Source organism: Carcharhinus amblyrhynchos, chromosome 7, assembly GCF_965287045.1.
Source record: "Carcharhinus amblyrhynchos chromosome 7, sCarAmb.v2.hapA, whole genome shotgun sequence".
NCBI lineage: Eukaryota > Metazoa > Chordata > Chondrichthyes > Carcharhiniformes > Carcharhinidae > Carcharhinus > Carcharhinus amblyrhynchos.
Genome location: NC_137330.1, coordinates 69136234 through 69160862, shown reverse-complemented (window position 1 = coordinate 69160862; position 24629 = coordinate 69136234). Strand labels below are relative to the sequence as shown.

The window sequence follows — 24629 nt, the reverse complement described above, 5'->3', positions numbered from 1 at the left end:
GGACAAAGGCCAGAACAATCCCTGTCCTCCACCACACTTCTCCACAAGGCTGAACTTGTTCTCTCGCTCAACAATTTCTCCTTTAGTTTGTCTCGATTCCTATAAATAAAAGGTGTGGAAATGGGTGCCCTCATTGGTCTGAGTTATCCCTGACTTTTTGTGGGATGTGTGGAACATTCTTTGTTCTAGTCCTACTCAGAGCCATTGCTATTTTTGCGATATATCAATGATTGTATTGGTACCGCTTCATGCCCTTAACTGGGCCTGGAAAAATTAATCAACTTTGCTTCCAATTTCCACCTTTCTCACACCTTCACTTCCCTTTCTTGATTTCTCTATCTCCATTTCTGGGGATATGCTGTCTACAAATATTCATTACATGCCCAACAACTTCCACAGCTACATCAAGTACATCGCCTCACACCCTCCTTCCTATTCTTCCAGTTTGTCCGCCTCCGTTGCATAATGTTCCTTTGATACCACCTTTCATAGTGACACTTCCAAGACATCTTCCTTTTTCCTCAGCAAAGGATTCCCTCCCTCCCTCCCTCAATGTGGTTAACAGGGACACCAACTATGTCTGACCCATTTCCTGTGCTTCTGCCCTCCCCCATTTCCCTCCCCCTCCGACTCATAACCAAAACAGGGTCCCCTTGTCCTCACTTTCCACCCCACCAGTCTTTGTATTCAAAGGATCATGCTTCATCTTTTCTACCAATTCCAGCATGATGGCACCATGAAATATATCTTCCCCTCATTCCTCCAGTGAGCTATTCCGCAGGGACCTTTCTCTCTGCAACACCCTGGTCCACACCTCCATCACTCCTAACTCTTCATCCTCCTTGCACAGCACCTTCCCATGTTTCTGAAAATGCTTATACCAAAAAGGTGTATAATTAACACTTTCCGACTGGTATTATCTCAAATGTAACCGCCACAGTATTCTTGAAAGAAAATATATTAATAATATTATTAGTTTAGCAACAGCTGGGTGACATATACTGAGACAATTGTGCTTTATTCCTGCTTACATCCCCTGCTCAGAATGTTTCAAATCCAACTCTAAATTGGACACATGGGATGCCTTATAATAAGAATTGTAATCTGACAGTGTGTAAGAATGACGGACTGCCCTATTTATTTAAGTCTTATCAAGCCTCAGCATACAACATCACCAGATTAGCTTATTTATAATTATTGGATACTTGAGGGGACATGATTAGCCCAGTAACAGAGAGATATTTCCTTGCTATTAACTCTCACCCATTCATTCACTCATATTCTGGAGTCCCCTGTTTGTGTAACATACATAGAACATAGAGCATAGAACAATATGCTTATTTTATGATTTCATTGCCAAAAACAGAAAATGTCAGGAAAGTATGGAATAACAAAGGTCCACTGGACAATCCAGAGATCACAGACCATAATCTGTCCCATTGCGAATGGATCCATGGACCATCATGCTTCATGGGGGATTTGATATTCTGTGTATCCAATTAAAGAGTTAATCACTACTTTAATTACTTTTTCTGGGGATTGATTCTGTTACTCAACGGAAAAAAGCCCTTTTAATCTTTATTCTTGCTGGAGGCTTGTTAATTTTGTATTCATGTACTGATTCTGTGATCACAATCTAAGTTCAATAACCTTCCTACATCTGCACTAATTAGGCATCTCATCATTTTAATCTTTAGACTGCCATAAATCCTGGGGAATGAATGTGTTCCTCGTTCAGATAATTTTACTTTACTTCACACACCATGGCATTAAGTTAAACAATTATATTACAACAACAATTGGCACTAGCATGTTAACTACTGTAATATCTACCCCATATAATCAACCAAGCAAATGATAGAGGATTTGTTTTTAAGTACATCTGTTCTACTTATTCTGCTCCCCTCCAAATCTCTCTTCTGTCCCATTCTCTATCTTGTCTATATTTTTTTCAATTAATTTTTTTCTGCCTTGTTTCACTTATTTATTCTGACAAAATTCAGTTTTCTTTTTCAAATTGTAAGTGCAGTGAAATAAATCCAAATTGACTGCAATGTAACATCTTTTATGTTGTCCCTAAGGACTTTACAATTAATTAATTCTGCAATGTCTTCGCTGTTGAAATGTAGTAAACGCAACATCCATTTTGTACACAACAAGCTCCTGCTAAAAGCAAAATGATAATGGCTAGATGATTGTTTGAAGATTTTTATGATGTTGTTTAAGGGATAAATATTGGATAGGAAGCAGGATAACCTCACTATACTTTTTGGTAGCAGTTCTCGGACCTGGAGGGCTGGGGGGGGGGGGCGGTCCCAAGGTTTAGGGGAGTATTAAGAAGCAGTAAGGTAAGGCTTAATTCACTTACCCTTTTGGCGGCAGCGGCAGAGTAAGTCAGTGATAGAACGGAGACAGACAGCTGCATTCTGAGGTGATGCCGCAGTTTCAGAAAGTGACCAACTCGACCAGCTGTTTGGTGAGTAACTCCAGGTGGATATTTTCAAACTATATTAAATTGCAAGTAATTGTTCAAACACGGGCAGCCACTTGTTTCATTTATTTCATTTTTTAAAAGTCTTGCAAAACTTGAAATTTAAAGGGTTCAGCCATGACAGGAGAGCTCCATGCCGTGGTTTGCAACTCCTGCTGTATGTGGGAAGCCGGGCACATTTTCAGTGCTTGGGGCCAGCTGGCGTGCAGGAAGGGTGTCCAGCTGCAGATCCTGGAAGCTTGGGTCTCACAGCTGGAATGGCAGCTGGGGAACGCTGTGGAGCATCTGAGAGCCTCATGAATTGAACACTTAAAGAAGCGGTCACACCACAGCTGAAGAGATTTCAGGAAGGTAAGGAATTGGTGACCGCTAGGTAGTCCAAGAGAAAGAGGCAGGTAATTCAGTAGTCCACTGAGTTCCCACTCGCAAATCAGTATTCCAAGGATTTCTGTCATCTCCCAACCCCCCACACTTTTTCTAATCCCTGTAAAAATCATACAACATAAAGCAAGTTGAATCCTAAGTTTAGAAAAAGGCATTACGTGCAATATATTAGATTCCACAGAAGTAATACTCACATCTCAAAACTAATTTGTAATAAAATACCCTTTTCTCATTAAATACAATTTCAAATAAAATTTCTTGGTAGCACAGTAGTTAGCACTGCTGCTTCACAGCACCAGGGGACACAAGTTCCATTCCCGGCTTAGGTCACTGTCTGTGTGGAGTCTGCATGTCCTTCCCGTGCCTGTGCGGGTTTCCTCCGGATGCTCAGGTTTCCTCCCACAGACTAAAAGACGTGCTGGTTAGGTGCGTTGACCTGAACAGGCGCCGGAATGTGGTGACTGGGAGAATTTCACAGTAACTTCATTGCAGTGTTAATGTAAGCCTTATTTGTGACTAATAAATATAAAGTTTTCTCTTTTTCTTTAATTCATAAAAGGTTGCATTTATGCAATGAAAACTAAAGTGACAAACAGAGTAGGCCAGAATTTTTGTTTGTAATGACAGTGGAACTATCAGCATTTGCTGCCATTACTGAGTAAAATCACAGCAACTTCTAACATTTGAATAAGTGCCATTATAAGCATGGATATTCAGGCATTGCTAATGTGATCCCTGATCTTCCAAATCGTGCTGTTGCAATCTTCACCACTGCAACAGTGATTTGATGGAAACTTCAATGTCATACTGCATGACAACTTCAATGTTTCTATGTGCCAGACATCCCTTGTAGATAGTGCCAGGATGAAATTCATGTTGTAATCCATCACTAGGATTGTCTTTTCTCACTTCCTCGATAGCACTCAACTTTGCTTCTGTCTCAGCTCATCTGTCACTGAAATCCTCATGTCTTTGTTATCTTTAGACTTGACTGCAACAAGATACTCCTTTAGACTTGACAATACCGAGGTACACCTTTAGACTTGACAATACCGAGGTTATTCTGGCTCATCTCTTGCATTCCACAGTCTGTAAGCTTAAGATCATCAAAAGTTCCATTGCCCATGCCTTCACTCACATCGCATCCCATTCGCCTGTTGCTGTGATGGCAGACAGACATACACTGGCTTCCAATTAAGCAACATTTTGATTTTAAAATTCCATTCAAATCCCTCCATGGCCTTGTCCCATCCCTTTCTTTGTTATCGCTCCCTCCAGACTCACAGCCCTCTGAGATACCTGTATCTATCTTATTTTGGCCTCTTGAGCACTCCCAAATTTAATCCCACCACCCCTGCTGACTATACCTTCAGTTGCCAAAACCCTGAAGCTCTGGAATTCCTTCCCAAAACCTCTCCAGCTCTCTATCTTTTCTCCTTGAAGATCTCCTTAAAATTAACCTATCGCTATGACTAAGCTGTTGGTAATCTGGCCCATCTCCATATGTGGTTTTGTGACATTCTTTTCTAACGCACCCTTAATGTACTTTGGGATGTTTTATTTTGTTCAAGACATTATAAATATTGGATAGGAAGCAGGATAAGTTCACTACACTTTTCAGCAGCATTGAAGCTTGGACCTGGGAGGGGAAACCAAGGCTTAGGGGAGGATTAAAGAGCGGTAAGGTAAGGTCTAATTCACTTACTATTTTGGTGGCTACGGCAGCAATGTTATGTTGTTGTAATCAGGGAAATCAACCCAACAGAATCTACTAATCTGTGAGAGCAGCTTGCCTCCATGTCAGCAGCCTGTGCTATCCCTTCGCCACTGAAAAACCCAGGCCAACTCTGTTATTTCCTCATGATCATTTGCTGGTTCCCGGCTGGTATCATGAAAATGAAACTATTATTTTTCCTGGACAATCGTGACACTTAACTACAATTATAAATTAAAGGATAACATTTCTCTTTTTGTGTTTGTCCTGAAAAAGACAACTTAATATATTTTTCTGTAGATTTATTGTCAGCACTAAACACTCCCGGGGAAACAAGAAAGAACATCAGTCATACCAGATAAATTAACTGATTGTTTGAGGCATTAATCTCTGACTAGTTTAAATTAATGCAGTTGAGGGCCGATTGTTTCGCATCCCAAACAGCAGGCACAGAGAAACTTCAACTATGGAGAGTGAATTGGCACAGTGTCACAGCTTTTCTGCAGGAGACTACCAGTCTGCAACACTGATGGTATCTTCAGTTGTACCTGCTCCTCATAATTTCCTCTGAACTTATCAACCAGGGCTCAGCTGCCACTGAAAGGGAAATAAATGGTATTCTTTGCCTATCTGCATCATCTCCTCATGGTGGAAAGGTGTGGTTAAAACAAGCCAAAACATTTGTGCACATTTTTGATAGCTTGAACAATGACTTACAGCCAGCAGATTTAAAGGGTTGCGACTGAAGTGACAGACATACAATTGTGGCTTTCTGCACTGGCTGTTATTGCATTCCTTTTGGGATCCAACTCAAACCACAACCGAATGCTGTACTTCAAATTAAATGAAAAGTGCTCAACATGCACTTGTTGTAAGGCTCTTCCATTCAGTCTGCAAAGAACTCAAGAGGTCACTTTACCCCGCTCTGATAATGTTATGTTTATTTCGTTGCATTTGCTATGCAGCACATTTTAATGGCACTCTGAGTACTAGACTGCTCCAATGAACTGGAATGAGCAAACAGTACATAAAATCCAAATGTCAGGCAATGCTAATTCATGAATGGCTCCTACAATAAATGTAGTCCTGAGCAAAATAAAAGCAAACTTCTACATTACAGGAACAAAAGTTTATTTCGCAATCAATACAAACTTTCAGACAATGTGACATCCCAAGATAAAATACAAATTATATTTCACATATACATTATATTTCAACATATTGCACATTTGTACATGAAATGATATGTGTAACTTTGAAGGGGTCAATATGTACTGAGAAGATGCCAGTTTTGGACTAGGTATTTCTCCCAAAGGAGGCAAAGGGAAATCAGGGAAGGTCACTTTTAACCTATCTACGAGCCCGTTATGTGTGACAGATTTGGAAGAATGTCACCTGTTTCAATTTCTGAATTGGGAATCGGTAAGAAATGCAATTAGTCTAAAATCATAATTTAAAATTAGCAGGTAAAGAAAATAATTTACATCTTATGCTGTTGGAAATATTACACAGATTCTTTAAAGCCCTAGATGGCATTTCAAACTGACCCAAGCAAATAACACAAGTCCTCACAATTAGCGCTGTTAATGCTGTAATTGATCCTTTTTCAAAGATTTTGTCACAACATATATATTAAACTGTGCTAAAAATGTATTTTTATAGCATCATGCTTGTTCTGCAGATCTATGCGGTTTTAAAGATCCATTAGGAATTTGGCTAATTTTAGAATGTAAAGTATCTTGCAAACCATTCCTCATGCTGTGGATCAGATGAAGACTCTGTGACTAGAGTGGTTTCCATCTGCGGAGGGCTACATTAAAAAAAAGAAAACATTTTTATAACTCTGGACAAAAGACATCTATGATCTCATTAATTATTTCCACTGGCACCGTCCATCACATCCTCCGGAAAGAAATTCATTTTCCACAATAGGAATTATGTTCTGCACTCTCTCCTTTTCCTCTCCCTGTATAGCGCGCAATAAACAATACTTTTTACTGTATACCAATAGGTGTGATAATAATAAATCAAATCAAATTGAAACTGTAACCACTTCACAATGGAACATTAGCCCAAATCTTCCTGACTGCAGATTGTCAGAGATAGAGCATCCATTGGGAAATGTGCATCAGGATATTGCAGAAGTCCTAACACACAAACATACTTGAAAATTGTCCAAGGAGTTTTATCTTCCAATGGTCTGATTCTTTATGAATATCTGTGACCCAGAGTTCAGGGTGGGGACTTGGGCTAAATACACAGACTTAAATATATATATTTTTATTATGTGAGACAGTTTAAGGTATCTAAGCTAACAGCTGGTAATTCAACTGAGTGCTGCAAACTCTTTCCCCAAATTATCACATCCCCCAAAAAACCTGCCTGTCTAACCCCCAAAACACCAGGCGAATTCACGATCTGCCTTTCTGATCCACCTACTGCCAGAAAACTGGAATACCCTTTCTAACCAGACCCAACCACCCACCTCACCCACTCAACCTGTCTCCTATCCACTCATTCATTCCCTCACTCGTACACTAACCCGTACACATTCAGTGAAAGAGTTCAGCCTTTAATGCCTGAATATGGGAACTACTGTGTCCTCTCTTTTCCTAACTTTACTATCCTTGCTGTACTTATCCTGATGACATTGCGCTGCCCATTTTTGCTTCAGCCAGATTGGAAGATCTTGGCAGAAGTAGGCAGTATCATCAGGTCAGTAAAATCATGATCTAGGCCAATGTCCTTTCAAGAGATTTGGATCAATATGTCAGCACTGACCTGGTGATTTCCTGCATTTGAATAACAAAGTTTTGTGCACAAGACATTATTCTGATCAATATCTTTCAATGGACAAAGTAGCACTGAGCCCTCAAATCTACCAAGGAATGAAAACATGCACAAAATGAGATCAGAATAGCTAACAAATAGTGAATATGGAATCAAGATCAACCACAATATTGTGAGGCAGCGTTTCACATGAAGTGAAATAATCAGGAAGAGCGTATCTAGAATATTCAACCCACACATACAATTTAATGAAAAACCTGGTTAAGGATTTAGAATCCAAGTGTTCAAGCCAGGGAGTTGTCGGGTTAAGGCAATACTACTGATTAAATGCATAAATTGCCCCAAAAAAAGGCTCATATTCACTCAGGTTGTTTTAGCAGATGATCATGGCATGATCAGAATGGATTTTGACTTTTCTCAGTGGGTCCTACCTCAGAAAGTGGAAGTTGTTAAGTTCTCCAACCACCTAGAACTGGGAAATATGTCGACAAAACAGCGGGAGGATGGTTGGGGGAGCGGGGGGGGGGGGGGGGGGGGGGGGGTGCGGTGGCGGAGGATGATTGCTGAATCCAGAGAACAAGTGATTTCCACTTACTTGCTGGATGCAGTTTGTTGGCATCACTCACCATTTCCATAGAACATAAGAAGTAGGAGCAGGAGTAGGCCATCTAGCCCTTCGAGCCTGCCCCGCCATTCAATAAGATCATGGCTGAAGTGGCTCAGTTCCACTTTCCCGCCCTCTCCCCATAACCCTTAATTCCCTTACCTACCAATAACCTATCAACCCGTGTCTTAAATATATTTAGCAAGGCAGCCTCCACCACTTCAACGGGCAGAGAATTCCAGACATTCACCACCCTTTGAGTGAAGAAGTTCCTCCTCAACTCCGTTCTAAACTGCCCCCCCTTATCTTGAGGCTGTGCCCTCTAGTCCTGCTGTCCTTTCTGAGCGGGAAGAATCTCTCTACCTCTACCCTATCCATCCCTTTCATTATCTTATACATCTCTATAAGATCCCCCCTCTCCTTCTAAACTCCAACAAGTACAGACCCAGTCTATTTAGTCTCTCTTCATAGTCCAACCCCCTCATCTCCGGGATCAGCCTAATGAACGTCCTCTGCACTCCCTCCAAGGCCAAAATATCCTTACACAAGTGCGGCGACCAAAACTGCACACAGTACTCCAGCTGCGGCCTCACCAGTGCCCTGTACAGTTGCAGCAAGACCTCCCTGCTTTTATATTCTATCCCCCTCGCTATAAAGGCCAGCATCCCATTCGCCTTCTTGAACACCTGCTGCACCTGCTGACTGGGTTTTTGCGACACATGCACAAGGACCCCCAGGTCCCTCTGCACCATAGCATGCTGCAGCTTTTTGCCCTTTAAATAGTAATCCTTCCTATTATTATTCCTGCCAAAGTGGATAGCCTCACACTTGCTAACATTGTATTCCAATTGCCAGGTCCTCGCCCACTTGCTCAGCCTATCTAGAACCCTCTGCAGACTTTCCACACCCTCTGCACAATTTGCTTTTCCACTCATCTTTGTGTCATCAGCAAATTTCATCACCTTACACTCAGCCCCCTCCTCCAAATCATCTATATAAATGGTAAATAGCTGAGGCCCCAGCACCGATCCCTGCGGCACTCCACTAGTCACCAACTGCCAATCAGAATAGCACCCATTGATACCAACTCTCTGCCTCCTATTAGACAACCAATCCTCTATCCACGCTAACACCTTACCCCCCAGCTCCATGCCCCCTAACCTTCTGAAGCAACCTTTTGTGCAGCACCTTATCAAACGCCTTTTGAAAATCGAGAAACACCACATTCACAGGTTCCCCTCTGTCTATCGCACTAGTCACATCCTCATAGAATTCCAATAAATTTGTCAGACACGACTTCCAGTTAACAAATCCATGCTGCGTCTGCTCTATCAAACAATTCTTCCCTAGGTGCCTCGATATTTCTTCTTTGATGACAGATTCAAGCATTTTTCCAACAACAGACGTTAAACTAACCGGCCTATAATTCCCTGCCTTTTGCCTGCTACCTTTTTTAAACAGCGGCGTAACATTAGCCGTTTTCCAATCTTCTGGCACTTCCCCGGAATCCAGCGAAGTTTGGTAAATAATCACTAAGACATCTACTATCACCTCTGCCATTTCCTTCAGAACCCTGGGATGGATTCCATCCGGTCCTGGGGACTTGTCCACCATCAGTCCCGCTAGTCGATCAAGCACTACCTCTCTAGTGACAGTAATCGCATTCAGGCCCTCAATTCCTACCATCCTTCTATCTTTAATGTCCGGCAAACTATTCGCATCCTCCTCCGTGAAGACCGAGGCAAAAAACTTGTTTAAGGCCTCAGCTATTTTCTCATCTCCCACCACTAAATCCCCCCTCTCATCCTCTAAGGGTCCAACATTCACTCTAGCCAGCCTCCTCTTCTTTATATATTTGTAAAAACTTTTACTGTCCTTTTTTATATTTAGTGCTAGTTTAGCTTCATAGTCTATCCTTCCTTTATCAACTTCTTAGTCAATCTTTGTTGATTTTTAAACCTCTCCCAATCTTCTACTCACCCACCACTTTTAGCCACTCTAAATGCATCAGCTTTTAATTTAATACTCTCCTTTATTTCCTTCGATAACCACGGCTGATTATCCCTTCTCCTATGTTCCTTCTTTACCATTGGAATATATTTCTGCTGAGCACCGAAAAAGATCTCCTTAAAGATCCTCCACTGTTCCTCAGCAGTCCTACCGACCAATCTGCGCCCCCAATCTACATTTGCCAATTCCTCTCTCATCCTATCTACTCCCCTCTGTTCAAACAGAGCACACAGGTCCGGGACCCTACTTTCTCATCCTCCATCTGCATCAAAAACTCAACCATACAATGATCGCTCGTCCCAAGAGGATCCCTCACAAGATCCCTAATTCTACCTGCCTCATTACATAACACCAGATCTAAGATAGCTCGCTCCCTCGTCGGTTCCGTCACACACTGTTCAAGGAAACTATCCCGGCAGCATTCCAAGAACTCTTCCTCAAGCCCACTGCGTCCGACATGGGTCAACCAATCAATATGCAGATTGAAATCCCCCATAATTATCGCCGTTCCATTTCTGCACGCATCATTTATTTGCTTGTTTATATTCCCACCCTGTCCCCTCATCCCTCCCCACACCCGCAATGATTCAACACCCGTTGACCCTTATGATCGCATCCTCCAGATCCTTCCAATCTCTCCTTAATCCCAAGGGCCCCTCTGTCCCCACCAACCCATCCAACCTCACCCAAAGCCTCAAATCAACTCTCTCTACTTGCTGTCTGGGTCCTGGTGCTGAATGTCCCCCTCTCACCCAGCAAGCATCTCATTCTGGCTGGTTAAAGTTGGTAAATAGAGATGGAGAAATCTGAATCAGATCCTGCTGCTAAATTTAGCAGAAACTGTAAGGAACCCATTTTTCCATGTTTCCCAACTTCAAAACAGTGCACTGATCCTGTCTCTGCCCCTGAGCTAATATCAGGAGCAATGTGTCTGTATAAGGCTTAAATTGGCATAAATTTTAAACAGCATAGGAAGTTCCTATAAATGGATTTAAAAAGCAGCTAATATCTCAAACTAATTTTCTGAGAAATGGAAAACTCATACAATTTGTAGAACTATCCATATGTCAAAGCAAGATGCAGTCAATTCGTATGAGAACCATTTAAGAAAAACAAATTAAAGTTTCAGAGAACGAGAAGAGTCAATTGTCTGCTCCAGAACCTGTGTAAATGTTTGCCAGGAGATTCCTATTGAACGTAAAGCTCAACCTGTCAGCTGCTTTCCTAAGTTTGGTTCAATCTGCATGTTGTTGGTGGAGAGTCTCACTCACTGGCTACACATAATGGGGATTCACTGGAACATAACCCATACTTTTCCATCTTGTAAAGTGAATGGACAAAACTGTGCTGGCAGATTTTTAAAGTACAGAGGTAGTGACCCTCAAGATCACAGTGTGCATTCAAAACCTCCAATCTGCTCATTTGTTTTCCAACCATTGGCCCAAATCTTCTGATCAGGGGCGAGGGGAGAGTTGAGGGGACTGAGGGGTGCTTGCTGAGGTCAGTGCGAATGATTGGCGACATGATCAGCTATGTACACATTCGGGAGTGAGGATTTTTCTAACTTTTCCTGGGTAAGTAAGTCAGAACCATCCAAAATCTCTGACTATAATGCCACAATGACTTAAAATCCTGCCCCATGATGGGGAGAGGGGGAGGGGTGGGACACGGAGGTTACAGTGACCTGATCTGCATTCTTGCCTATGTTGATCACAGGACTGCCTGAAATCACCACGCCAGGAGTGATCTTCAGGTCTGGCAGGGCTAGAAGGAGCAGTCCAGTCACAACAGCTCCATCCTGGCAGAGAGTGGTGAAGTCAACCCCTCACACCCACCCCCCCCCCCCAACCCTCAGCCCAAGCCTACTGATTTCCCAGGATCTCTCGGGGACCCCTCCTCTGCGATTTGGCAGTAACAGAGGGGCAAGTGGCCACTGGACCTAACTCCTCAAATCCCCCTCTGAGCTCAAGGCACCAGGCCGGAGTGTAGGGCGCAGTGCACTGTTGGCAGTGCCAAGGCAGATGGCCTGAAGGTGGGCTGAGTGGGAAAGGGGCCTGAAGTGGTGTTGAGTTGGGTCACCTCATGCCTGCATAGTGTGTGTGTGTGTGTGTGTGTGTGTGTGGGGGTGGGGGGGGGGTGGGGTGGGGGCGGGTGGGAGGGGGAGCGGAGGGGGTGCCCAGTGATTAAATGGTGGTGGGTGGATGTCCCTCGTTTCTGAGGGGTTGGAATGTCTCCCTGGCCCCATGAGCTCATTTGTGTGTAGCAAATGTAAAGCCCAACTGGTGCCGTTCCCCCTTGGGGACTGTGTGAATAGCAGGAGGTTGGTGAATGACCTGTCAAACCTGCTAATGACATTCAATTAGCAGGTTTGCATTATTGTCGGGTTGTCGCCAGCTCTGGGTGCGAGCTCCATCAGGGCCGGTGGGCAGGTGAATCCCGAGACCTGTCACGCCCATTGGGAATCCTGATGTTCAGCCAATGGCTCATTCACCGGCTCATTGGGATTCCTGTTGGCCACCTGAGGAGGCCGGAGAATCACCCCCTCTATTTCACGTACCAGGGTATCACAAGATGTTTGCAATACAGAAGGAGGTTGTTTTATCCAAGTTGATTCTTTGCAAGAGTAGCTCAGCTAATTCCACTCCCCCACCTTTACCTCTGGCCCTACATTTTTTTCTGTTTCAATGAATATCCAATTTCTTTTGGATATCACAGTTGGATTTGCCACCAGATGCTGAAGCAGTGTATTCCAGATCCAAACAACTTGCCGTGTAAAATAAAGTTCTCCCTATTCACCTTTAGCTTTTTTTCATTTGCCTTAAATCAGTGTCCTGTGATTCCCAGTCCTTCTAAAGGGAACCGTTTTGCCCCATCTACACTGTCCAGACTCCTCATGACTTTGAAGCATTGCTGATGAGAAAACTAGTGCTTCACTGGCACAAATACTGAGAATTTCTGATAGGAAACCAATGCCACGTAACTAAAATAAAAGTAAAATATTGCAGGTGCTGGAAATCTGAAATAAAAACAGAACATGCTGTATAAACTCAGCAGGTCTGGCCACATCTGTGGAGAGTGAAACACAGTTAACATGTCGAGTCCATATGACCTTCCCACAGAATTATGTTTCTCTCTGTACAGATGCTGTTCCATCACTGTCGCTGGATCAAAATCCTGGAATTCCATTTCCTGAGGTACCTGTACCAGATGGACTGCAAAGATTCAAGATGGTAGTTCACATCACATTTGCAAGGGCAAACAGGGATGGGCAACAATTGCTGGCCTTGCCAACAACAACCACATCCCATGAAAGAATAAACAGATATCCTGGACAAATCAGAGGGTCAAAAAGGGTACAGTATAAATTCAAAAATATTCTTTTTTTGGTGGGATAACACTCAGAAAACCCCATGTCCATATACATAAATCACTGATGTTAGCAGGGTAATAATATCCTTCATTTATATTAAGTACTTTTAATGTAGCAAAGTATCACAAGGTGCCTCACAAAAACATTTACCCATCAAAACTTGACAATGAGCCACATGGAAACTCAGGGAAAAGCTTGGTCAAATTGGTAGGTTTTAAGGAATAAGTAAGCAGAGAGATCCTAACTATCTTCAAGTCCATAAGACAACATTAAGGGCAGCAATACTACTGAGTTCATGTTCCTTTAATAGATTTACTCTTGATTAGAGTAAATTTAACACTCGCCTGGGATGAGATTACCTGCATAACCCAAACAGAGGGAAGGGAAAAAATCAAAGTGGAGAAAGAAACATTAGTTTAAAACCAAACTTGTTTAACATTGATAAAAATCGCCAACAGCTTATTTTCATCTAGCACCTTTAATGTAAGGTTCCAAGGTGCTTCACAAGAGCATTACAAAACATCGAGCCACTTGAAAATATTAGGTCAGATAACCAAATGCTTGGTCAAGGGGCAATTTTTAAGGAGAGTATTAGAGGAGGAAAGCGAAGTAGAGAGGCTCAAAAGTGTAACAAAATGCAACCTATAAACAGAAAAGCAGCTTTAGTCCACTTACAAAAATGTCTTCTGAATAATGGTAAAAATAGGGACTCGGGTACCTGAGGAAATGACTTCAGTCAAATTTCCAGAGACAAGGTCTGTGTAAGTCATCACAAGAATGGTACTGATTATACAGACTTAATCTTAATTCATAAAATGTTGCAAATCGTAACTGACAGTGGTTATGTTATTTCTACTTAATTCCTCATGTTGCGGCATAGTGGTTATATTCCCTAATTAGTAATCCAGAAGTCTGGAGCTCTGACAGCTGTGGAATTTATTCAATTGATTAAATAAATTTGAAATAAAAAGCCAGCAACAATAATGGTGATTCTAACCTACTATGATGTGAAGATGCTGGTGTTGGACGGGGGTGGACAAAATGAGAGGTCTCACAATACCTGACAAAGGGGCAGCACTCCGAAAGCTTGTGATTTCAGATAAGTCCATTAAACTACTAGATTATAGTAAAAACCCGTCTGGACCAATTATTTTTAGAGAAGGAAATTTGCCATTCTTATCCAGTTGGACCTTTATGTGTTTTCAGACCCAGCACAATGTGGTTGACTCTTCACAGCACTTGCAAATTACCTGTTAAGTCATTCAATTATATTTATTTCTGTGGCTCATCACTACCTCATGGACAAATATAGAATGGCTATAAATTTTGTTCTTGCCAACCATGCACCATCCAGTGAGTTAATTAAAAAAAACCTCATTTGTAGAAATACCTGTCAGCCTGATTTTCTGAGTTTTTGATCAGATGCAGGGAGATCTCGCTAAATTCACTACTTTTGTCACAATCTTACCATTTGACTCGCCGGTCGATGGGCAGGACGAGCTGGTAAGATCATGAGCGCCGAGAAATCAGGTTTGCACCCGATTTCTCACCTCTTGTGATCTTACCAGCACCAGATATCTGGCAAGGCTGATTGTAATATTTAAATTCCATTTAAATTAGGATTTAAGTATTACAAGTGAGCCCGGGATGCAAAAATCCAGGCTCACTTGCCTCTGAGGCCTCACCAGTGAATGTCCTCACCAGCGCGGATCACGTACGGTTCCGATCAGTGGGGGCCAGATGAGATGTCACCCCCCACCCCCCCTCCTGTCAGATCAGAAGCCATTGAGGCTCACCCAGGAAGTCAGAGACAGAGGGGATGGTGCCTCATGCGGAACATTGCGTACTCTGCAACTGCTGATCAATTGATCCGTGCATGGGTTGGGGGGCAGGGTGGTGATGGATCAGACAGCCTGTGTGAGGGGGTCTGGTTTAGCCGTGGAGCCCCATGATAGTTGGGGGGGGGGAGCATGTGGGGGAATCAGATTGCTCATACAGGGTAGAGAAATTGGCTGTGGACACAACAATAGAGGGGGGACAGCGATCGGCCGCTGAGGCCAGTGGTGGCTGGAAAAGGCAGTGATTGACATGCACAATGTCCCTCCCTTTGCTGGCAGGAAACAGATCTTGCATTTTTTTTTCACAGAGTGAAGTAATATTCCATTTTCTACTCGCCCAGAAAAAAGTGCGATTCACACTTCATGCTTGTTTGGCACTTAGAATTTTTTTGGTAAGATTGCCCCTTTGTCTTTTAAGGACACTTACACAATGATCATCTCCAATAAATCAGATCTAACCAATTTCCTCTATGTTTAAAGCTCAGCTGAAATCCCCCACCAAAATGCATTGACTGGAAATTCAACATAACCAGCCATTTTAATACAGTGGCTACAAGAACAGATCAGAGGCTGGAAATTTTGCAGTGAGTTACTCACCTCATGCCTCCCAAATATTTATTCAAATCTACAAGGTAAAAGTCAGGAATATGATGGAATACTGTTCACTTGCCTGGATAAGCACAGCTCCAACACTTCTGAAGCTTCATACCATGCAGGACAATTAAGTAACCCACTTGAACAGCACACTATCAATCACTTTAAACAAATGATTCAATGTACAGCAGTCCACTAGATACACTGCTGCAATTCACCAAATCTCCTTCCACAGCACTTTCCAAACATCCAAACTTGAGCACTTGGAAGGACAAGGGAAATGACCCATAGGAACACCATCTCCTGCAAGTTCCCCTCTTGGAAATATAATCACCATTCCTTCACTGTTGCTAGGTCAAAATCCTGGGACTCCCCCCTGAACCACAGTGTGGGTGTACCAACACTATATGGACTGCAGAAGTTCAAGATGACAGCAATTCAGATGAGCCACAAATGCTGCTCTTGCAAGTGACTTTCACATCTCATTAATGTATTTTTAAAAATGCTTTACCATTCACAGTCATGCTTTCACCTCCTACATAATTTTTTTTTTGACCTGGATTTTGCAGTCAGCAATGAAGCATGATGCTTTTACCACTAGCCTCAAAGAAAGTTGGCCTCAAATATGTATTGTGGCAACAACTTCACTTTCCCCGTAGCTGTTTAATTCTGACATTAAATCAAGAGGGTGTCTTTATGGGCAGAGGCAGAAATGTCAGCTAGCAACAAGACAACTTAACAATTATTTATGCACACAAAACCTGGAAGTTAAAAGCTCTTAAGGTCCTTCATTTTAATTTGAAACTTCAGAAATTAAACAAAACAGAAACTATGTTAAGGTGGAAGCTAAAATAAAGACTTTAAAAAAAGTGCTTTTTATAGGTATAATTTTTAATTTTAGAGAAATTTGACATCCTCCAAATTTAAAATTTGTTTTTCAGACCCAGTAAGGCTGTTAATTATGAATTTAGCATACTATTAAACAATTCAACAAGATGCAACTTTTTCCAGGGTATTTACAGGAAGACAAACAACTTTCTCTCAATTCACACGAGATGGAAGTCTTTGGGAACCTCTGCAGTGCATCATCTGAGGGAACATAGAACAGCAACTTCTGGATTTTCATGTTATTCTGCACAAGTTTGAATTCCTGAAGTTGTTGTCAGTTTCAGTGGAGTAATGATGGTGAGCACTGACAGCTTTACTGTCGGTAAAATCCAAGCCTCTGTACGGAACCACAGAATCATCATAGCACGTGGCCAATTACGTTTGTGCTGGCTCTCCAAAGGAACAATTCACGTTCTTACACTCACCTACCCTCTCCCCACATACCTGCACATTCCTCCTTTTCAGATATCTTGAGAACGTAGATCAATTTACTACATGGGAAGTGATCATTCTGCCTGGTGTATTTGTGCCAGCCAAAAATAAGCCACCCTGCCTAATCCCCTTTTCTCTCTCCTCCTTAAACTCATTCCTCATAACTTCTGTCTGTGGCCAAGCTTTTGGTCATCATCTGCCCTGCTATCTCCTTCTCTGGCATAGTATTAAAATTTAATTTATAACAATCTTACAGACCTTAAAACTCTTAGTCGTTCTTATTTTCAACTTTCCTTCAATGATTTGTGAATACCCACCCCAGATCTTTTCATTCTGGTGCCCCTCGCCTCCTAAAAAAAGACCATTTAGATTATGCTGTACGTCCATGATGTTTCTCTCAAAGTGCACATACTTCACACTTACCTACATTAAAGACCTCAATTCGGTCTTTAAAACTGATGACCTGCACCGATTGACTTAAGGGAATGCAACCAACTTTATGCATCTTGTTCTCATAATTCAACCCTTTAATCCTTCATATGCCAAATTGAGATTATGTGGCTTTCTGTTCAATTTTCCAAAATTGTTTTGAGATGTAAAAAGGCACGATGCCACTAACTTTGTAAAGGGACTAACATTTCTTGGCTCAAGAAGATAATTGCCTTGAGCACAGCTCAGTATGATTTCTTTAACGGGTAAGTTGTAGAAGAGAAGAGAAACATTCAGAATGGTTTACATTTTACTCAAATGACATTTTGGCTGAGAATCCTGCCGTAATTTCTATGCACTTTTTTCTGCTGGGGCAGTTACTTCGTGCTTTCTGTTGAAGTGACAGCTAGAAACCATGATCACAGAAACTCTTTTGAATTCAAACTGTGGACATCTGTGTGCACGTGCTTATTGGAGAAAGGGGTACACTAAGATTCAACCATGACCTTATCAAATAGTCACACAGATCCCAAACTTTGTCCAGCATTCTTGATCTGAAAACTACACTATCAGCCATGTTTAGCTTTTCCTTGTTTTTAACATGAAATGCCAGTTGTGCAGGTCCTGTTGTTAAGGTGTTTAGCTTTAAAGTGTTCTTTCTCTACACTGTTACGGCTGAGCTAGGAGCAGCTGCCGCTCTTGATGAGAATCTGATTTATCATACAATTTAACCTTCCCATTAAATTGTTTCTGCAAGAATAAATGGCCCTGAAAAAATGTGATTTGAATTGTACGTCCCATCTGTCTTGCGTTTCTAATGTCCTTTGCCCTTACTGTTCCTTCCTCAATTTGTTGACAGATTCTACAGGCTGAAAAATCAAGGTTGAGTTCAACATAGCAAAGATTTCCATCAGTTACAGAATTGGAAGGAAATCTGAAGCAACATGAGGGAATTGATTTTTTAAAACTTAATTTGCCTATTGTTGAGGAAGATCCTCGATCCAAACAGCAACTGAGCTGAAAAAGCAGAAAAGATACACCTAGAAATGAAACTGAACTTTCCAGCCACAAAGGAAACCAAAAATGATTTGAGGTTGGAAAATCAAAACTAAATGCTTTTTGCAAGACAAAAAAGGACGCAGATCAGTGTAAGCAGCAACAGCAGCTGTTGAACCCATTGATGCAGCACAAGCAAGCTGAAGAAGACTGAAGACTGGTGGGGGAGTCCAGAACTAGTGGTCATTTGAGGATCAGGATTAAACCTTTTAGGACTGTGGGTGAGGAGAAATTTCTTCACCCAGAGAATGGTGAATCTATGAAGACAGTCCAGAGTTAGAAATAAGTTGCTCCAGCTGTTTCTATTACTGGAAGATAACACTGATGGGTCTACCCCATCCAGACTAAGTTGAGTAAGTGGCCAATGTGAGCCATTTGCTCTGAAGATCATGCCCACATAGAACTTGGGTTAGCTGTGCATTGCTGTCAGTAGCAAGATCAGACTATAGCCCCTGGGAGAAAGCTAAAGTTCCTTGTTAGGAGGGCAGATTTTGAAGGACTTTGTGACTGAGTGTAATCATTAAAATCTGAGTGGACTGCTGAGCCAATTTGCAAGCTCTAACTTAGTTGCACCTGCCATTTATTTTGCAATTTACAGTTTATAATCAACCACAATTTGCCTGTTGATTATGTTTAGCTCATGTTAATTCTGGAAATTAGAATATAGTACAGATAATAGCGCTTGCTTTGCTAACTCTGATCATAGAATCCCTACAATGCAGGAGGAGGCCTTTCAGCCCATCAAGTTTGCACCAACTCTCCAACAAGCCATCCCACTCAGGCCCCACATATTTATCCCACTTTCCCCCCAAACCTACGTATCTCGAGACACTAATTTAGCATGGCCAATCCACCTAACCTGCACATCTCTGGACTGTAGGGGAAACCAGAGCACCCAGAGGGAACCCATGTAGACATGGGGAGAACATGCAAACTCCATACACTCACCCAAGGTCAGAATTGAACCCGGGTCCCTGGCGCTGTAAAGCAGCAGTGCCAGTACCACCGTGCCAATGGTAAATTATTTTCTTAACTTCTTTTCACAGCCATCCAAATTGATCCCTTGAACCTGCGCCATCTGATAAGGGCATAGTTGACCTGATTATGACCTCAACCCCATTTTCCTAACTACCTCTCTACCCTTAGACTCCTTCGTTAGTCAAGTATGTATCAACCTTAAAAATACTCAGTGACCCTGTCTTCATTGCTGTCTGGAAAAAATAAATCCAACAGCCCTCTGAAAAAGAAACTGAATCTCTCTTTTAAATGGAGACCCTTTATTTTTAAACTATGTTCTCTAGTTTTAGATTTTCCCTCAAGTTGAAACATTGTGCAGCACTGTGACACAGTAATTAGCATTGCTGCCTGACAGCATCAGGATTAAAGTCATATAAAAGCAAAATACTGTGGATGCTGGAAACCTGAAATGAAAACAGAAAATGCTGGATAAACTCAGCAGGTCTGTGAAGGTTTATTAAGAGCGAAACAAAGTTAACGTTTCAAATCCATATGATCTGTTATTGTTCATGTGTAAGACAATGTGGAATTATCTGTATGGCCTGTTTCTGCAAGATAATTTCTATCCAATGATCAAAAAAAATGAAAATTACAAATCAATAAAACACAGAAACAAAATTTATTCAACTGAATTAAATCATAATTTTAAAATACAGAAAACTTACACAAAATGCAACACAAAAATGCAAAGTAAAAGATAACATGCAGATTAGTTTAAAACCTCTTCATAGGTGTAACTAGTGTTTAATTAGTGCACCAACATGCTGTGGTTAACGTGCTACAGGCATAAGCACAGAAACAAAACAACAGCTAGTTTGGTAAAATATATTTATTAAAATAAAAAAAAGTATAATCTAAAAAGTGCATGTTTTACATCAAGCAGTAGCTACCTAACAGAGCAAGAGACAGATACGGTAAGCCATTACAACAGAAGTCCAGATGATGAGAAATTAACTTAAAGCAAGACCAATTCACAAATCAATGGCAAAAGATAAATATAAAACAACAAATAAAGTGAAAGCACTCATACAGATATAAAGCGGCAAGATTCCCTTTTCTGCTTTTAAATACATTAAAAGTAAACATATGTAAACCTTATATAAAAACTGGTGTCGAAGTTCCTGTGCAATTATGAATAATTTGTATAGTCAATGCTTGCTTTTGCTGATTATTTACAATATGTTGCAGTGCTCAGATTTCTGATGATCATTTTTCATTTGGCCACATTATAATCACTTGATTTTAAATTCATAGAATTTGGTTGACAATGACAAAAAATATAGCTGTGAAAACTAGCTTTAATGGCATGGAATATAGACATAAACCACCAGGCTAAAGGCTATAGTTAACAATTGATATAAAGAAATGATCTGAAACCCGAGATAAAATTTAGGCACGATATATACACCTTATAATTTCATTTAAAAATAATCAGAAAATGCATTGGAAAAAGTCTGATATAATTCACTCAATTTTAAATGAGAAGGAAACTATTCAGGGAAGTACTCTACACTGTAAATATCTTCCACGGTCTTCGTTTTAAACACAACTTTTCTCAAAATATAATACCTGGAGAGTCAAAACTGCCACGTTCTCTACTGAAGATAGGGAGGAGATCCCAAAGGATCTAGTCCACTAGTAATCAGGAAATTCTGTGTAACCTGTATTCTTAAAAGGTCAATAGGCAACCTCTTAATAACAAGTCAAATTTTCTTGCAACACATGCACCAACCATTCTGACAGGAGACCCATTAGTACATATCTGTGCTATAGCATACTTCACACCTCCAAGTAGCCATTCTTCCTGCTGGAAAAACAACAAACAATGACTTGTTCTCAAAGACACAAGTCTTTGAATTAACCATGTGTCAAGTCACATACAGGTCTCATTTAACACTGAGTGGTAACAATGTGAGACTGACATCAACAGAGACAGACCAGGTACTGTTGTGAATTTTTATAAGTGCCTCTGTCAAGCTTGGCTGTATCCACATTTTGCTGAATGTATGAGATGTTTTCTTGTATGCAATGAACCAGCAAATTAAACTACAAAGTATCAGCTATGGTGCCTGAAAACTCTCTTCACAATTACTTGGTGCATGTTTATCCTGGATGATGATATTGAGAAAAGGCAAAAGGCCCTTTACATTTCATGCAGTGACCATTGACAGCATTGTGCAAATATAGATGTAGGATATGAAAATGCTGAATTAGAATAGTGGAGTAAAGAACACATCTAGCTCTCACTGCAACCCAATGCATCAATATTTCAATTAATACTTTGTTTTAACTGAAACTGAGAATGCCAATTTAGGTACAAATTTGGAATGGTTTTATACTTGAAATGAATTCTACTGCCAACTTAATTAAAATGTTCCAATTAAATTCATTTTTAACAGTCACTTTTTTAAAAATTCACCGTATTTCTTCAGGTAAATATGAATCTAAATAAAATACAGTGATTCAGCAAAAGATGCAAACTGCATTAGAATGGTAAGGCTCAAGGTTCCACAGATAGTGGACATTGGATCTCATTAAAATTGAGTTGGCGTTGCACAACAGTCAGTCATTGCAGTCGTGAAAAATATTGCTGCTGATAGCATTGCTGTGGCCCTCAGGTACAGCACATTCTGCACTTTTAGTGGTGGATTTGTATCAGCATGGACAATTATTGTGGTCTTTCATGCTATTTTTGAACTTTTAGAAGTGTCCATTAAAACACTATCTCAGCAAAACCTTCTATTGTTTAAATGCTGCATAGGGCTATGAGCGTTAATACAGATAAAATTACAGAACTGTTTTCAGAGAGGTTTAAAAATCCAGCATAATCTCTTCATTGAACATTTAAAACCCTGCTTAATAACAAAAACTTTATCCAAAAGAAAAAGGCAGTTCATCTTAAAAAGTGGAATATTACGGCCAGAATTCTCTCACTATTCACACCAGCAAGATTTTCTGGTCCAGCCGGCAGCGCCTCCCCGCCACAGATTTCCTGTCAACATGGGGTGGCCTCAACGGAAATTCTCATTGACAGTGGTGGGACCACAAGATCCTGCTGCCAATGAACGGCATGCCATCTCCTGCCACCAAGAGGGTCTCATCCTATGTCAAATTCGTATACAAGAATCAACATTATTTTACACTAATTCATGTTGGTTACACTTGGAATCCTAACCAATGTAAATAGAAGGGTTAATAGCTAAAGAGAAAAAGAAAATCAAGACACAAGTCAGAACTATTGAAATAGTGGCTTAACACAAATCAACTTAAAATTAAATGTGATTACCATTAGACTATTAAAGTAACAATATAAATGAGGCCTGCACATTAACTAGAAAGCAGTCATTAAGTTAATTTCAAATTCATGCATTAATTGCTGAACAAGTGGGAATGCACACCTCAAGTGCAAAATATGAGCTTGAAATCAATAACTGATCCATCCTAAAGACTTGTCTATTCCTAGCTTCTATAATTGAATGTTGAATCATGAAAGCATAGTTTTGGATCATGGCCAGTTTGTACCATCATCTCTATGAATAAGAGCATGAGTACTTTTGAGCTGCTTCACTATTCACTAAAGTTATAGTAGATCTTTTACTTCAACTCTACCTTCTTACCATATTCTTGGATTTCCTAGGTATCAACAAATGTAACCACTGCTCTATTGAATGTACTGGGTGTGCAGGTTAGATTGGTTGGCCATGCTAAATTGTCCCTCAGTATCAGGAGGACTAGGAGAGTAAATACATGAGGTTACAGGGTTAGGGCCTGGGTGGGATTATTGTCGGTGCAGGCTCAAAGGGCCAAATGGCCTCCTTCTGTACTGTCGAGATTCTATGATTCAATGATCCACAGCTCTTTGGAATAAAGAATTCCACAGATTCAGGAACTCTCTGAGAACACATTTCACCTCATCTCCATTCCAAATGGTCAACCCTTAATCAGAGACTATGACCCTCTAGTTCTAGGCTGACAGGGTAAACACTCTCACAACATCCATTCTGTCGATCCCCTTAAGAGTTTTATATGTTCCAATGAGGTCACCTCTCATTCCTCTAAACCAGGGGTCTCCAAACTATGGCCCGCGGGCCACATCCGGATTGGAGTTTGGAGACCGCTGCTCTAAACTCTAGGAAATAAAGGCCTAGCCTACTTGATTTCTCTTCATGATATAAACCTGGAGGTGGATGCTCACCTCAGAAGCCTTTTTGCCTCTTTTGGACCTACTGGCTGAGGTAGAGGCTTGTTGCTATTGAACCCAATATCATGAACGGGAGAGTTTGGAATTGGTTCCAGGCGATTGTGTTGCTGATGTTGCCCATTTCCCCCTCCTGCAGATTCCAAAGCACTCAGATTTGGGGCACTGACAAAGCGATTAGCAATTTTATCATTCTTTTTCTTCTGCTGCAACAGAAACATGAAAATTTAACAAAAATATGAATTGTGAAGAAAGTTCATTATTAATCTGTTTAATAAATCTACAGTGTGAATATTGATGATTAAAGCTACCACCTTAAACATAGTAAGCACAAACTATAGGTGTCTGCAAGATACTGAGCAGATAACAAAATAATTACTCTTATGAAACAAACCTTAGCTAAAGGATTGATGACTCCTACATTAGGGCTAGCATTAAAAACCTTGTTGAAATTTGTTTCTCTGTTCACCAGTTCCAGCTGGTAAAATTTTTTGTCATCCTGTTAAAAATAATCAAATATTAAAATGCGCATTCTGTAATTTTGTCTTACATTTTGCAGTGATATCTTTTAATATAGTACAATATTCTAAGGTAGGACACAAAAGATTAAATACACAAAAATTATCAAATCAAAGTAGTAGATATTAGGGCAGGTGACTAAAAGCTCGGTCAATTAAAATTTAAAAAGGTTAAATATGATTTTGAGGGGGAGATAGAGATGTTTTAGAAAGGAATTTCAGAGTTTAGGAATTTCACCTAATCAACTCAAGGTAAGGCAGCCAAAGCAGGGAGTGCATGGATTAAGTTTGTGGAT

General features: G+C 40.9%; 1 protein-coding gene across 9 annotated transcripts in view; it reads right to left on the bottom strand.

Annotated features, from left to right (window-relative positions):
• Window positions 1-5741: 5741 nt before the first annotated feature.
• The window catches only part of fam184ab (family with sequence similarity 184 member Ab), a 214841-nt gene continuing 195953 nt past the window's right edge, over window positions 5742-24629 (bottom strand). For 6 of the 9 annotated variants that reach the window (XM_080192542.1, XM_080192546.1, XM_080192544.1 and 3 more), the window contains 3 exons: window positions 24210-24314; window positions 23813-24021; window positions 20432-22719 (listed from right to left, as the gene is read on the bottom strand). In XM_080192542.1, coding sequence (XP_080048668.1) covers window positions 22629-22719; window positions 23813-24021; window positions 24210-24314 — 405 coding nt within the window. In that variant the 3' untranslated portion in view covers window positions 20432-22628. Of the gene's footprint in view, window positions 6400-20431; window positions 22720-23812; window positions 24022-24209; window positions 24315-24629 lie in introns of those variants that run through there. The other 3 variants (XM_080192545.1, XM_080192550.1, XM_080192543.1) reach the window with 2 other exon arrangements.